At 41.4% G+C, this 17,112-nt stretch overlaps 1 protein-coding gene across 1 annotated transcript; it reads left to right on the top strand.

The window, feature by feature from the left end:
* Positions 1-3,846: 3,846 nt before the first annotated feature.
* Positions 3,847-13,132, top strand: CLRN3 (clarin 3). Its single transcript, XM_074830100.1, has 3 exons — positions 3,847-4,146; positions 9,674-9,853; positions 12,148-13,132. The coding sequence occupies exons 1-3, from the start codon at positions 3,918-3,920 to the stop codon at positions 12,420-12,422; spliced, it is 684 nt and encodes a 227-aa protein (XP_074686201.1). The 5' UTR covers positions 3,847-3,917; the 3' UTR covers positions 12,423-13,132.
* Positions 13,133-17,112: the final 3,980 nt, after the last annotated feature.

The following is a 17,112-nucleotide window of genomic DNA, read 5'->3' as shown; positions in this document are numbered from 1 at the left end:
ACTGCTCGTGTGAAAGGATGCTGCTCCAGAGAGGCTGGTGGCAGTGCAACATTCCGGCTGTCACTCCAATACCAACCAATACGCTCCAGCATCAGAGCCCAGAAATCAGTAACTATCTAGTGATGGAGATTTCAGCTGAGAAGATTTAGTCACTTTCTGGGAAGAAATCCAAACAACATTTAAAACACTCTTGGGTTTTTTTCAATAGTGCTGTAAAAAAGGTCAGAGCCAGAGAAGAATGAAATTAAAAGATGGAATAGTACAAATCCACCTCACAAGGTATGGACACACAAAAATTGTTGTGATCGCAACCCTCTCACTTTCCCAAACAGTTGTTGCAATAATTTTGCAGTTCAGTTGAGCTTCAAATTTTTCATCTCCAGCTACAATAAAATTCATGATGCTTTATCCGATTTCCCCACCCCGTCCAAAAGGCATAAACAAATCCCTATTTCCGTCACCACTCAGAATGCTGGCTGCAAAGCAATGAGAGAAAAAAATCAATCTCGTTCTTAGTATTCTATAGTACATTTATAATAATTTGTTTCAATTACAATTTATCCATCTTAGAAGAGGTAGAGGCAGTGTTGATAATGCAAAGCCTGATCCTGCAATGCTGCACATACATCTGCCTCGCGTGAGGCTTCATCGACTCCTTTTGGGTCAAGTGCAGCTCAAGGATCCTGCCATCACAGGTGCTGAGCTCCTCCGCAATTAGACATGGAAAATGGAAATAAAAAGGGTGTGAAGGCTTTGTGTGGTACACAAGGGTGTACCCCAAAGGTGGTGTCCAAGGAAAATCAAATATCAGCGCAACTGCCTGCCAACCACACTGCTAAGTCATCTTGTCACCTGTCAGTTGTTTTTTAAAATGAAAGATTTTAACTAAATATGGAATTTTTTTAACTACCAGCAACCGTTGCTAAACATTGCAGTTGCAGCAGAACAGTAAATAATTTGCAGTGACTTCATCTTGAATTTCCCCAGCTGCTGCTGAGCACGGCTGAGCACACTTACCCTCGGATTCTGCCTGCTGCAACTGGGAGATGGCATCCGTCAGGAGATGGCATCCATCGGGAGATGGCCTCCATCAAGAGAAGGCATCCATTGGGAGAAGGCCTCCATCAAGACATGGCATCCATTGGGAGATGGCCTCCATTAAGACATGGCATCCATTGGGAGATGGCATCCATCGGGAGATGGCATCTCTCCAGAGCTGTGGGCAAAGCAGCAAACCGCTGTGTGATTTTTTTCTTTTTCACATGTAAGAATCTGTTTGCAATGCAGAAAAATAAATGTATATGAAATGTTTGCAATTAAAAGCTTTCATTTTATATTTTTACATATCCGGTTGCTTAAAGCGAACTAACTTGTACATAAACGAAAGAGAAACAGTCACATACTCTACCTTTAAAAATACAGAGCAATATATAATTTTATATAGCAAAGGATTCCAAATCTCTCTGCTGTCCATCTGATTCATAACTTATTACTCTGCTTTTTCTGTTTGACTGTTGTGGAAGGCTCAGTCTGTATTAACGGGGCCAGAGTCGTTAAGGTGCTGATCGGGAAATATTTTCTCTGAGTTGGAGGAAACCAACTGCTTCTCTTTTCTCTCAAGTGATGGGGTGTGTCATGTCAAACTACAATTTTCATTACAAGTTATATAATGCTTTTTTAGGTAACTGAGAGGAAAAAAAGACACAAAGAATCATACAGATTATAGATTAGCTACAAGGTGGCAGGGAAGAAAAAGGTCTCATTTACAGAGCAATTTCCCTGGCCACAGGAGCGTTGCAACAATTTGAGCCACAAAAATTTGAGCTGGGTCACCAAAAACTAAATATAATTGAATAAGATTGCTTAGAAAAGACTACAGGCTATCCACTACAGCTCTTAGTCTCTGTTATTTAGCATTTTTAAAGGTGTGGATGCTCAGTTCATTTAAATTTGGTTCTCTCAAGTCTGCCAAAGGAGGGCCACTGAGCAGCAGCCGAAAATTTATTCCCTCAAAGTTAGTACCAAGACAAATAGCAATTCTTAGATATGTATTTTTTAAAATGTATTTCACAGGGGACAAGTGGCATAGCTGACAGCATAGGGCTGATGGCAGGCAGGCAGATTTTTACCTCACTATTAAAAAAAAATCCTTGAACTACGTTCTTTGTATGCAACTAAGTGGCGAATAGAACTATTGCATTAATAAACCCATGGAGGTGGATCAGTCTAATAAAGCTTGCCCATACTGCTGTGGTTAAAATTTAACTGAAGTACGGAACAGAAAAGGAGAGGCAGGTCTCTTGTTTCTTATGCCTTTCAAAGAGCTGAAAAGCTTCCCTTTGTTCTTCCGTGCTTAAATTGTATACTGACTGATTTCTGCTATGTTATGTGTGTTAAGTACATATATGAAGCATATGAATTTTTTATGAATAAAATGTATAAATTCTTAAGAGCAATGACATCAAAAGTATCATTAAAGTCCCATATAATTTGAAAAAAATACACAAGACCATATCACATTTAAAAAATGAAATTAATTACATTGATTTCAAATGTGATCACTGCTTTAAAGTTTTGAATCAAGAAATCATAACACTAGAAGAATCAGAGTATAATATCACTGCATTACAGAAGAGGTATTTTCTCCTCCCAAGAAATTCTTTGCCATTTCAAATTCATAAAACTTTAATCTCTCAATGTCTTTACAGGACAAACCAGTCAAGCTTCAGGAAGATAGCTCTTTTAGAAGCACCGTTAAAACAGACTGCTTCCTAAAGGTTAATTAAAAAACCTCTGGATGATCCAGAAGTGTGGGTTCAGTATAACGTGAAATAATGACATTATAATTAATAGAAATAAAAGCTAATATAATCTCTGTTACTTTATCCTGACAATAGATTATTAATTTACGTTTCAGATTTCACACAAACAAAATGGGGACACTAGTGCCTAGTTTAGCTCAAATTCCAGAACTTTGTCTTCAGTGTTTTTATTAAGCAATATATGTTCTGTTTGATATCATGTTGTTACTGTCTTTTGTCTTTGTTTAGGTCAATTTGGGCTGAACAAAAGAATATATTCTCTTGCTTTGTAGTCCAGAACAGATTTTCTTCAGTATCGCTCCCTTTACATATCCACTCCTTCATTGAAATGAATCCCTATTTGTTCCCTCCCTGTCAAAAAGAAAAGGTCAAAGAGAAGGGAAGGAATTATTGTGTGAAAATATGTGGAATTTAATTAAGAATTATAACACTTCCTTAGAAAATAATCTATTGAGAGTAGATAGAATCTCCTTACCTCTGCCAAAGCCGAGACCAACCCAGTGTTTTCACAAAGAGCATAAAGAGTTTAAAACAGGTCACAAAAGAGATAGTTGAGTAGCTGTTAAGCAAGCTGGGAATTTGAACAGAGAAGGAACTTTTTATTACTCTTTAACATAACACATTAGATACAGATTAGATACAGATTTAGCAAAAATTCTTTCCAGCCTGGTTATCAGCCTTTCAAGAGAAAAAGCAAGAACAGGCAAGAAAATTTTTTCGTGGAGTAAAAACTGTCCCAGAAAGCAGTAAGGCGAGCTGGGAACCCGCAGGAGTCAGGCTCTAGGAGATGGCTCCAGAGCCGTGATCTGAAAAGCTACGGCTTGGCAAGGCAATCATAAATCATCTGCTGATGATTCCTCCTGGCCTTTGCCAGGTTGGTTTTGTTGTAACTATGGCAACACCTTTTGTCCAGACCAAAGTTCAGTTATTTTGCATTTTTATTACCACTGCTGTTTGCTTAAAGTTTACCAGGGTACCTTTCTGCTAGCACAGGGAGCAGATCCCAGATAGCGAGAAGGAGGAAACAGCTTCATGCTAAGCAGGACTAAAGAGAAGAAGTTACCCTGAATTGGTGGGAAATCGCTGTCTGACAAAATGCCGTCCAGAAAAAAAACAGCCATGTTTGCATCTGCTTTTCTGACCTGTGTGTGCTCTTTCGTGATGATTTGTGTCGTGCTGGCAACCCAGCACTGGATGAGTAGTCAGGTTCGCTTTTCTGGCACGAACTCCAGCATTACCGTGAGTCTCACCTACGGACTTTTTAGTGGTACCTGTGAACAGTTCGTTGATGCGGGGCTTCAGGTTTCAGAAAAGACTTTCCAAGGTGAGTGGTGTTGTGCCTGGAAATGGATGGCGTCTTCTCGCTCATGCAGGTGATGGACGTAGGAACCGCAGCTCGTTCTTGTATTCTTGTATTCTTGTATTCCAGTCTGGGGATTTAAGTGGTATAAAGACCCCAGAAAAGCACAGAAATGCCACAACATTCTTGCCAATAGCAACTTCTTCTAGTTACCTGTGAACTCAGCCTACGCCTAGGAACAAGTTAAAAATACAAAATAGGAACTTTGTGGGAAACTGATTTTCATTTTCAGAAGCTTTCAGTGAGGAACAAAAAAGCAACATCGTTCAATTAACATTTTATTAAAGGATCACATACCTAATTCACCTTCCAGGATTTCTTTTTTAAGTTTTGTTACGTTAAATTTGTTGTTTGATTTAAAACATTTTGCCACCTACTATCAAATGTAGCATCATTTTTAAGGAGGAAGGTTTTATGAGGCTGCTGAAGGGAAAAGACCAAAACACGTAAAAGAATAATTTAAATAGATATGGTGTTTATACATGTCTGCACCTACGTATTAATGACAATATTCCTTTTATTTCTTTCTTTAAGAGCATCTCATTCAATTTTTAAGTGATATTATGAAACTTAACCATTTGATTAGTATATTTTCAAAACTTAGGCTTGCTCGTGTCTTTTTCTCTTATGCTAAACTGTGAAGTATGGATTACAAAATAGCTTCTCATCCGTTATAAGGCCTTTCTTCTCTCACCCAATGCACGGTTTTCAGGTGACTTCTCGTCATCGTGACTTTCAAAAAAAACCTCTGAGATGAGATTTGGAAAGAGGGTTATTAGAAAAACATTTCAGCAAACATCCAGTAGATTCAAATTAAACTGTGTCTTATGTTGTTATGCAACAGATCTTACTTTTTGTGCATCTGCAGTTCCTGGTATTTATCCTCAATGGTAGAATTATTACAGAAGAAAAAGAATAAAAGGTTAAATAATTAAGGAGGACAGAAAAACTGAGAGATAAGGGCAGAGGGATGCTACATGGGGATAAAACAAAATTAAAAAGGGGAAGAGCAGAAGGGCTTTTACCTAGAGCAACCTTGGATAAAGTTAAGACAAGCATGAAAAAACCCTAGCATGAGAAGCAAAACATGAGAAAAAGCAAAACAGAAACAAGAAGTTATGCATACCAAGTACGAACCACAGACTCGATACTGGTGTCACACAGTTCAGCAAAGATTTACTGAACTCTATGCACAAGTAACTCTACCTTTTGTGAAGAGCTTTCACAAAGCCCAAAGGTAGATAAGCCTGAAAGCTGTTGCAAGGATCAAGGATTTGCACTTGTTTTATGTCTTGCTGTCTCATCGAGTTCAGAGCAATAGTGCTGATACACACGTGTGAAAGTGAAAAAAGCCAGTTGAAAGAAACCTAACGAAAATTTGGATGAATAGGTCAAACAATTTTGAAACATGCGATGTACTTTAAGAAATTTTTTTGGTTTTGGTAGGCTTTGTAAGATGTCCCATCACAGAGAAGCCACCAAGGTAGAGCATAGCAGACCTAAGCCTCCAGATGGTTCCCATCTGCAAGCTCTTTCCCAGCTTAATTTAGTACAGAAATTGTATCTGTACAAGCAGGCACCCAAGTTCTTATGGTGGCCAAGCCAGTTCACATTATAACAATTATATTGCAATGAAAAATCTGAACACAACGGTGTTCCTAGCAAAGCATACAGCATACATTGAGCTCATCACATAACAATACAAAATCACAAGTCATTCAACCAGTTTATTTACAGTCATATCAGAATAATCGGAGTAATTTTTAGAAGAGTAAATATGCATTTATAAAAATAGTTTATATATGATTCTATCTCCCCACACCAGTTGGCTCAAGCTCCAAACCTTGCGCCACGTGGGCAGACTCTTGCTGGTTTTAATAGGGCTCCATGTGAAACCAGGAGTCCACCCATGGAGAGCTGATTGCAGAGCGAGGCTGCAGTCGCTAACGCAACCCAGTCCCAGGGCCTAGGCACTACCATCGGGTAGATTTTAATTACAGTTAATGACAAGCACTCACAGAACACTTGCATCAGTAAAGGATTTCAGTTCTTTGCATGGTCTACGTGTATTTTGGTGGTAGTGACCAGATTTAGGTTTTTGTGCTTATTTACAAAATGTTCTCTCAATTCTCATGTATCAGCCATTCAGGGATGAACAAAACAAGTGAGTTTTGGGTGTTACTAGTTGCTTTCAACAGCTGTTGAAAGAAAGTCATGCTTTATGACTAGTCTAAATAGGGATTTGCCCACATCCCTCACTAGTTCAGCTGGGCATATATCCAAGATGAAATGAACTGATTTTAAATTAATTCTTAGGCTCCATACTAGGCATGATTGTCACATTTTATATTAAGTGTGATTCCGTACATTCTTGAGATAAGAAAAATACTTCACAGAATTGCATACATACCATTTTTAAATTCAAATAGTCAGGTCCTCCTAAGAGAGTAGATGTCTTTCCTTTGATGATATCCTTAAGTAAATGGATTGCCTGTGCTATGGAGAAATGAAGTGCTGTGCTTTCTCCACCCTAACACTTCAGACACCAGTAAGAAGAGTTATAAGCATCCTCTTAAATCACAGTGCGATCTGTAGCTCAGCAAATACGGCCTGGCTGGGGGTCTCTGCTGCGCACCTTGAGTATGCTTCTCAAAAGACATTGTCATATTCTTGTATGAGAAAGGGAGAATGGAAACGACAAAAGAGTAAATCAAAGGCAAGAGCCTGGGGTTATAGATCACTTGTTAGCAATAGCCCAGGTTGGCTTTTATTAATAGCCATACAAAAGTAGATTATCAACAGCCTTTACAAAAACCATAACTTATTCTTTCAGAAACCACAACATTAAGAGAAATTTCCAAGAGTAAAGATGAAAAAGAAACCCACAAATATGGTTTCTGCAAGTGTACAGTGCATGAACTGCCTGGTCAGGGTAGCCTCTTTCACTGACTGCCATGAGCGACCTTAATAGAGCAATAAATCAATACGGCTACATCAGAGACTCAGGGGATGAGCAGAATGATCTGGCAGAATGTAAAAGTTATTAAATAACATAAGTCCATCGAGTCTTCATTAGCCATTTTAATGATTTGTCTTAGAAAGGAGCCACCTATGACTCTAATAGTCTGTAAAAGGAGTTTCTTTACAGATTTGTTTGTTTCCAAGCCAAACACATAAAAATTGTGAGCAAGGTGCAGGAAGAGGCACACCCAGAGAGTCTCGTAAAGTCAGGATTTATCTGACTCTTGGCAACCAGCAAGGCCAACGGCACACAAGGAAGTCTTTGAAATTTGCTGTAGCAGAGACGAATCGATGAACTTTCTAACTTTTAAAATACATGACAAATGCTTGAAAATTGCTGGAACCTCGTTAATGTTATCATCAGTTTCCAGATGCGATATGGGATATCCTGAAAAGTAGAAAGCTAGGTTGAACTCTACTTTGGTATTTTTTGGTTTTGTTTTCTTTAAATGAACCATCCATTATGTGTCGTAAATGATCGTAGACCTCGTGAAAACTTCCAGATCAGCACTGCTTAGAAAAGACCTCCAGGCTGGCAGCTGGATGTCATTCACACTCTGGTCAGTAAAAGTTTGGGAAATTCTCTCCAACCATACAAGAGTTAAAGATGAATTTAAAAAAAAAAAAAAAAATATACAGGAAATTAAGGTGAGACCTAGCAAAGGCAAAAGCCTCTGTTTTCATTCTGGAATGAGGTTATTTTACATATAATGGAGGTTATATGATGTGAAGGTTATCCATCTGTGGGTTACTATCGATCCCATTCAAGTAGATCAGCTACTGTACATTCCTTCAGTTTGCACAGACTACTTCATTTAGGAAAAAAAAAAAAATAATCTGCCACCATGAAAACAGCATTTTATTTATAACCTTTAGTCTTGCGCTGTTGCAGACGTGCTTACAACAAGCAGAGTCTGACAAAATTACATCCCCTAAACTGCGAATCACTGTCAGAGATAAACAAGATCAATTAGGGGGGGCAATAGGTGTAGCAGCCAATTCTGGAGATGTTCTGAGTGATAAAATTAAGTGAGGCTGCCAGAGGGAAATTGCACAAACCTGTCTGGTTTGGCTCCAGACTTATTTCTTGAACTAGGCAATGCCCAAGCAGTAAGGCTGCTTCAGCGCAAGGACATGGTACAATCAGCAGTGTGCTCGCTTCCATTTAATTGAGTGATGTCCCCTGAATGCCCATCTTCCCTATTCTTCGGGGAGAATTGCTTAAATTTACAACTGATTTCCATAACACATCCTTACCTGCCATTTCCTCAAACAGAAATTAACTTCTACCAGGAATATTATATAAAATGAGAGAGCAGCTCTCCTTTTCATCTATTTCCAATAGCTCTTCTTTTTGTTATGAGTGTTTATTTTCTTTTTATGGGGATTTTACTATCTTTTCTGCTATGATTTCTCCAATTTATGCACTAACTGAATACTTTGCAGTAACGGCTTTGTATTAAAAGCGCCATAGAATGGAAGTTTTCCTACAGATGGCTGTCTATCACAACACCCATTTGAATAGAGCTTGAAAACATTGTTTCTGTATTTGTTATAGGGTAAGGCAGCCACAGGCATATTATAGTTGCCTTTTCAATCTTTAGATTGAAAGGAGGAAAATAATATATTGCAACGCAGCTATACTGCAATTACACTTTGGGTATATTGCATTCACATTTGTGTCTCTTATTATCAGCAACGTACCAAATAACTAGAAGGATTTAGGCAAAAACAAAAAAATTGGTTACAGTCCTGGAGGGGTTGGCTGTACATGCCGTGTGTATATGGCCAGCTACACCACTGCCTCCACCCATTTTTTTTTTCCTTGCAGGATGTAGAGACAGATCTGGTCAGGGTGTGAACACCAGCTCAACCTTGCCTCATCTGTCCATGAATGACCATGCTCAGTGACGTTTGTCCTACAAATGCACCTCACCCTTCCAGGCCAATGGCTTTACTGGACTTTTAGAAGCTGTTCCCTGTGTCAGATTTATTCAATAGAAGGCGGGACTACATATTTAAATGGAACAATCTACAATTGGAGCCAAGTTTTAAATATGTATCTGTAGAAGTTACCAGACATCTCGGGAATGATGGGCAGAGGAACACCTAGTTTTTTGATCTGATTTAGGCACAGAATTTCTGTCTGGCCATGTCAAGAGAAAATATTTACAGAAGTATTAAGGAAGAGAAGTTTACTACCCGGCCTGATGCCTGGGAGGTTTGTGTGCCCGCAGGATTAGCAGGCATGTACTTATGTCAGACTAATGTACCTTCACCCCATTTTGGATTTGGGTTCACGTGCTGTGTCCAAACCTACTCTTCCTTCTACAACCTGATCTCTACAGATCAGACCAATCTCTGGTTACTAGCTTTTAATTGCAGCCACGTCAGTAAGTCTTAAGGTCATCTGAGCCCACCAGACTGTGCAGGGAAGGCTGATTATCACTGCTGAGCCACTGTATTTCAGTTGCAGATAACCTGAGGAGCACCAAGGCGAAAAGCACAATCACTGCAATTATTGTGATTCTGGTTCTCGGTTTACTGAGTTCCCTTCTGAGTTCTGGATTTACCTGCACTAATGCTGTCAGTAATCCCTACCAGACGTTTTTGGGACCCACAGGAGTCTATACCTGGAATTCCTTATGCGGTGAGTAACGCATTCCATGCTGACCACTTTCTGCCCACCATATAGATGAATACTGTATTCTCATCAATTCCAAGATTAAGAAATATATATCTGTAAAAGGAAACACTTGGAAAAAGTACTCCGTTCATTTGGTTTTGGTTTTTAACCATGTCTGCTGGGATATCTGGAAACTATCTTTTAAGTACAAGTAAAATACTAGTATGTACTTGAAGTGACACCATCGATCAGTAGGAGTCTGGACTCACTAGCAGGAAAAATGGAAATGAAGAAGCCCCAACAGGTGTAGCGTCACTTCATGCATGATGCATGTTGAGAAAAACAGAGTAAACTGACAAATACAGAATGAAACTAAAGGAAAAGCATGCACTGGATGTGACTACACTGCAATTTGTAACCTCTTTAAGACCTTACATCACTATTTTGTAGTATTTGCAGCGTATCTGTTGCTGGGTTACATACATACCAAATTAGGCCTCTAAGGTCTAATCTACAGGATGGACTCTAGCTTAATTTCCAACAAATGTGTTGAATCAAATACATCCACAACAGCATTAACATGGGGAGCTGGCAGTTAGGAGGACTGAGTCATGGTGAAATTTATTTCCTTCTCTAAAAAACACTTTCACACATAAAAAGTAAGTTTTAACATTCCCTAAGCAGGAAAAAAAAATGGTAAAGACACTGAGCTGTTAAGAGACATGAACTCTGTCAAACAGGTCCCTGGAGGTGTAAGCCCTCACTCACCTGGTAGACTTGAGTCTGGCTGCTCCCAAGAAGCCTTCCTACCCTCTTAATCTCGTTGCGGTAATGACTTCAGCTCTCACACTCAGTTTTCCTCAAGAGGATTATGTGTTCCTCTAATACTAGGTTTGCACTCAGAAAATTTTCTTTAAAGACATCTGATTACAGAATACTTCAGCATGGGCATTTCGTCCTTCAAAACGCTTCAGGTCCGAAGACGCTCCGCTGGTGGAGCGGGAGCTTGCTCACCCTTGGCCGTGTTCTCAGCAGCATCGTCCTGTCCTGGGGCCGCACTCTGTGAGCTGCCTTTGTCAAAATCAGACCTTGGTGGAAAGGGAATTGTATAGATAAATGTAGTCTTAATCATAGCAAGTATTGGTGGGGGGGTGAAACCCACCCATTGTTCTCCAGACATGGCTACCACAGCATAAAAAAATAAATGCTGAAACAGCTGTGGATGCCTTGAAACACAATAAGAAAAGTGAGCAAAAGCCTAGCTTAGACAGTTATTTAACTTTTGAGAGAAGTGGATCATTGTCTCATCACATGAGAAAGTTGTTAGTTTCCTGAGCCCAGCACCTGTTACGCAGCCTGAATCTGCAAGATTTGACCTGAAATGAAAGGACCGTGGGCTTGCCAAAATAAGTATTAGTGAGAAAGTAAACCCCCATGTTGACTGAAGATTGTGGTTACTTTTTACAGCCCTGTAAGTGCTATGACCTGGAAGTCTATTTTGCCATGGGTGTGGTTTTATGAAAATATCACGCACCACTTGATGTGTGAGTGTATCTTGAAGGATCCTAATTCTCCTACCAGATGGCCTGAAAGTCCAGTGTCCTCCTGAAAAAAACAAAAGCTGAACCTGTTTCAGTGGGAACATGTGTAGAATGGTGTACTTAGAGGGAAGGAATAGAAATATTTTCACCAATGATCAGAGATTATACCTCCATTAGCACTATGAAAGTAGAGATGTAAAAACATTATTTAAATAAATGTCAAAGTAACCAAATTCCATGTATATTCAGAAGGGTATAGGGAATAGATACAGATCTAGTAAGACATCTCATTTTGAGTCATCACAGAGTCATTGAATAATTCAGGTTGGAAAGAAAATGAGGTCTCTAAGTCTATGCTCTTGAGCAAACCTGGGCCAACCCTGAACACAGAGCAGGTTGCTCAGGGTTTTATCCAGTTGTGATATTCGGGCTCATATCAAATAGGCTTTCTGAAAATCACCTGAAGAGTGAATATAATATATTCATCAGCACTAAATTCAATGAAAAAAAAATACATTAAATAGCCTTATCTAAGAAAAGTCAGTAAGAATCCATTAATTTTAGAAGAAGATATAGTTGCCAATGTCAAAACACCTGGCAGATACTATTAGGTGGGACAAATGTCCTTTAAATGACCTCATATTTTACTAATGGGAAACAGTAGATTAATCTTTGTCTTAGTCCAGGTATTCTAACCAATTTAAGTAGAATATCTACAAGTAGCCACTTAAATAATACTACAGTTTCACCTCTAACATTTGTACTTACATTTTCTAGGAATCTTCATACTTATAGCCATGATACTTTTTCCTGTGAACATAGAAGAATATGGCCTGTCCATAGAATTGGCCAATGGATGTTTTTCTTTTCTGCAGACACATACCAAATCTGAACACGCTTACGGATATTCATATTGGATCATGCTGCTCATCATTTTTCTGAACATTGCTTCTATCATTATCATATATTTCTATGACCACGCAAGATATTCTAAGAAGAAAGAACAGGAAAGACCCATTGAAAATGCACCAAAAGATGTCATTCTCTTTTAAGGATACCGCTGAAAAGAGGATGTAAAGAAAAATGACTATTTAATATGGACAATCATGGCTGATCATTTCCATTCAAATTGAAGCTGTGTGTATAGTTCAATTAACAAAATAGCCTATTTTGCCTTCAGAGTAATTTGATTTTATCTTTATGGTAGGCATTAGTGTAATACTTACAAGTTTCCATTGGTAAATGTGCCACTTAAACGCCTCCGAGTAGATGTGGCCTGAAGTATGTGATGCCAGTACCCATCCCAAAGGAATGGGCCTCATGGACCTTATGGATCTGCTCCTCCCTGGAGGCACCACTGTGAAAACATGCTCCTAGACAGGCTCTTCCTCTCCGTACCACCACCGCTGTCCCCTTGCCCATGCAGCACAGAGGGGCTGGTTCCCACCTCTGCTTTCTGGATTTTCCTGGACCCCGGGACAGCAGTGGCTGCCCCAGCTTTCTGCAGAGGTGCACCAACATCGGCACGTCATGGATGCGCTTCTGCTTCACCCTTTGGATCTGAAAAGGAGGATCAGAGACACGGTTTTGTAATTTGGGATCTCAAGGGGCAGGGGATGATGAGAAACGGTCGTGAAGGTATTGATGCTTCATTTTGTCCTGCAATTCACAGAATCATCAAGGTTGGAAAAGACCTTGAAGATCCTCCAGTCCAACCATGAACCTCACACTGACCATTCTCAACTCCACCAGATCCCTCAGCGCTGGGTCAACCCAACTCTTCAACCCCTCCAGGGATGGGGACTCCCCCCCTGCCCTGGGCAGCCCATTCCAACGCCCAACAACCCCTTCTGCAAAGAAATACTTCCTAAGAGCCAGTCTGACCCTGCCCTGGTGCAGCTTGAGGCCATTCCCTCTTGTCCTATTGCTTGTTCCTTGGGTCAAGAGACTCATCCCCCCTCTCTGCACCCTCCTTTCAGGGAGTTGTAGAGGGCGATGAGGTCTCCCCTCAGCCTCCTCTTCTCCAGACTAAACCCCCCCAGTTCCCTCAGCCGCTCCCCATCAGACCTGTGCTCCAGACCCTGCACCAGCTCCGTTGCCCTTCTCTGGACACGCTCGAGTCATTCAATGGCCTTTTTGGAGTGAGGGGCCCAAAACTGAACCCAGTCATCGAGGGGCGGCCTCACCAGTGCCGAGCACAGGGGTAAGATCCCTTCCCTGTAATTCTTACCACTGTCCTTTCCCTGCTTAGGGATCTTCTCCTGCAGGTCCCCATGGCAGTGCCCTGGTGATTGCAGGCAGGCTTGCAGGCTCCTGTTCATGGGTAGGAGCATGAGCGCTTGGACAAAGTCACCTGTGGTCAGTCACCGTCACAAACCTCCCAACAGCAACAGCACCGACCGCTTTCCATGCTCCCTTTGCTCGGTGCTTTCATCCATGGCTGTTGTAGCAAGAGGAAGGGCCAGGGCTTACAGAAGACAGCATAGGAGCCCAGTACCTGTAGTTATTAATTTGTAGAAATATTAGCAAAATGCTGTTTCAGGCTGGTTATAGACCCTTGATTAATGTCGACAGCAGAGCCACACCTTGAGCAGGTGTGGTTGTCCGCTTCCCCACCTGCTACGGCAGACTGTCATTTTGCCCTGACACAAGTGCCAAATAGTGGGTTTTCTTAGCAATGATTTATGGCTGGCACCATCCCCATGTCCAGTTTAATTAGTATTTCACATGCACACAAAGACACACAACTGTAGAACTACATAGAAGTGGGGAGCTCCCTTCCAGCCCCGCCAAGGGAAGGTGAGCAGATGAACGTGACCTTGGGACAGATGCCATCATGCAAAATCATGCTTAGTGCTCATGTCCCAGGAGAAGTGCACCGTGCAAAACAGTGGTCAGCACCTTCTGCTCCTTTGCTCCTTACCTCTGCAGCTAGCAGAACAATTTTTTTTTTTTTTTTATGGTGTGGTTTTCCTTTACAATATGATTTTCACAGTCATGCTTGATAGCTGTCCTGGGATGCAAGGGATGTTCATGGACTAAAAAAAAGCATTTCTGAAGAGGGGATAAGAAGATACAAGAGGTGACTTCTCACTATTTATGTCAAAAAATAAAGTTTCAGGATTAAAATGCTCAATACTTTATGCAGCTGTGCTCTTTCAAAGGCATCAAAGCAGAGGGCTTTCCCATCCTGCTTAAGTGTTTAACTGGAAGTATGATGAGGGCAGAGCAGGGAATAAAAATAAAAGAAGGTTTCTGAGACTTGAGGGGCGGCATAGGTCAACAAAATAAGAGATGTTATCTGCTCTCCACTGCTGACAAGAACCATGCCTAGAACTGCTTTTCAGTGCTGTAAACATTGCAGTTAAACCGTCGGATACTGTGCACCCGCGAGCGAAGCTGGCACAAAGCCAAACATTTGCCAGTTTTGCTTTGGCTGCAAAAATTTTCACACAGTTTCAGCATGCATCTGTCACTGTTGTACTCAGCCAGCATCCATCACACAATACAATTACACTTATATCAGGCACTTGCTTGCAGAGAAATAAAGTCATTGTAATAGAATAATACCGGAGGAGCAAGAGCTCCTGCATTGAAAAGCGGTGGCTTACCATTGCTTGGGCATTTCTATTTCAATGAAGTACTAATTGCCATACAAGAGCTGAAAAAAAAAAACAAAACACATTCCCACTTTTGTGTGCCTGTTGGAACCACCTGGCTCTGTTAAAAATCAGTCTGGAAGTCTCAAGAGACCTTATGCTCGCCTGCTGACACGTACGGCTGCGAAGCAGAGGAGATGTGTCACTGGAAAGTCACTGGGTCGTCCGCTTTGATGTAAACTACAGATCAAAATCATTATAACACTAAAAAAATAATCAAATTTCAATAGTAAAGTCATAGGTGACTAACAAGTCTGCCTTGATATTCTTAATCTGAATGTTCTATTTCAAATTAACGACAGGACTTTCCTTCTCGAGCTCAAAATGACCCTCTCTGCTCTATGCTACATACTTTCTGCTTCCTGCAACAGCATCGGCTTGGCAGATGTTGCTGACGGAGGTTTAGCAGGCGGCGATGAGGCCGAGGAAGGCAGCAGCCCTCATGCCCCAAAGAGCAGCTGCCCGTCCCTGCATGGATGGACTCACCCAACCTCGGCCAGGCTGCAGAAGAAACAACTGTGAGAGGCCAGTGAGGCAGTGCAAGGAGAAGAAGCAGAAAACTGTCAGAAACTTTCCTCTCTGTTTCCCTCAAAATGCCACGACAGCCTGTAAAGCGGTAGCAAAGCGATGTGTGCCCTGGGGATTGTTATATTTTATAATGAGGCCACAGAAAGGTCAGTTATCAGGTAACTGCCTGGATTTAGAAGCACCTGCTCCAAATTAAATTACAAAATAATAGATCTCTGGAATTACACATCTCCCAGAAGAGAACAGACTGCCCAGGAGCCATCCAGGACAGGGCTGGCCCTGACAGCCAAATATGCGGGATGAGCAAGCAGGAAGTCAAACCGTTCTAGTATCTGTTTGCTGAATCAAAAGCTCAGTAAGAAGGGATTGTGCATGTGGGTTACAGCCACTTCTACCGAAAGAAGATAAAAAGGAAAAAAAAAAAAAAACAGGATGCAACGTAATCTAACCTTGCATTTAGGTTTTATGATATCATAAAGGAATTGGTCTGGCTCTTGCCAACCAGGCAGCCTTTCAAATGAATGGAGCTGTGTTCAGTACACTTATCCTCTTAATGAGGACAAATTTTGGCAGTTTACCCTTAGGTAAAAAGGGAAAAAAGCTTGCACTGTCAGCTTGATGCACTCTTGAAAGAAAAATCAAGCTCCCATCTTATCTAAACCCAGGGTAATTTTACACATTCATCACTTGCCAGTCGTTGAAGTGTGTTGCTTTTCACCAGGATCTGTGTCTGATCAGGTCAAGGGAAGGACCCAGGCTGAAACCAGCTGAAAGATGAATCTTCCCTTCCGCATCTGAGGTCCCAGCTCCGAGCTTGCCAGGGCTGGGGCAGGATGCGTGCGACGTGCTCCGTCACCTTGCACCTCAGGGCTAGGAAATACCAAAAGCTGAGCTCGAGCCCACACGCGTGGCTTCTGCTGCCTGCCTGGCTCACCTCACAAGGGCTTTTGGTAGGAAAACATGAGATCTGGTGTGAATGGGGCCAGGAGTGGTTTTGGTCCTGCCAAGGGAGCCAGCACGAGGGGCAAGCAGGCAGGACGGTCAGTGGCCTTGGTGCTCAGGTGTGACTTTGGGCAGCAGCACCCACCACGCACGGCGGAGGAGGGCTGAGCCCTCCGGCCGGGCATTTGCAACACGCCTGGGAACCCACGGCTCACTGCAGCTATTACAATGCTCTGCCAGGAGTTTGGCAGCTGGAGAGGAACGAGGGGAGGATTATCCAGCAAGACAGCCAGCAGCTCCCTTCTGCTCGCCTCTCTGATGGGCATAAACCATCTATTTTCCTCCTTTTTCTCCCCAAAGGAGAAACCCCTTACTCCCAGTCCATGCTGACCTATCCATCATGGTTGCTCCAACTAAATAAGTGACTTGCTTTGCTCTGGCTAAATAAGTCATTAGAATGCTCCTACTAAAGCGAACATGATAGAACTAACAAATTTTAAAGCAATCATATATACCATTACTTGATAGTTCATTCCCACCTCAGAAGCTCTGCTTCCTATTTATGCAAGATCTATTTTAGCTTTAGGGTTCACTCGAAAATTTTCACACTGGA

The sequence above is a fragment of the Strix aluco genome, chromosome 7 (genome assembly GCF_031877795.1).
Source record: "Strix aluco isolate bStrAlu1 chromosome 7, bStrAlu1.hap1, whole genome shotgun sequence".
NCBI classification, from domain to species: domain Eukaryota; kingdom Metazoa; phylum Chordata; class Aves; order Strigiformes; family Strigidae; genus Strix; species Strix aluco.
This window is presented reverse-complemented; position numbering and strand designations above follow the sequence as displayed.

Coding starts and splice junctions, on each gene's coding strand:
- CLRN3 (XM_074830100.1), top strand. CDS start 3,918: ATGCCGTCCAGAAAAAAAACAGCCATGTTTGCATCTGCTTTTCTGACC. Junction 4,147..9,673: donor TTCAGAAAAGACTTTCCAAG/GTGAGTGGTGTT, acceptor ACTGTATTTCAG/TTGCAGATAACCTGAGGAGC. Junction 9,854..12,147: donor TACCTGGAATTCCTTATGCG/GTGAGTAACGCA, acceptor TACATTTTCTAG/GAATCTTCATACTTATAGCC.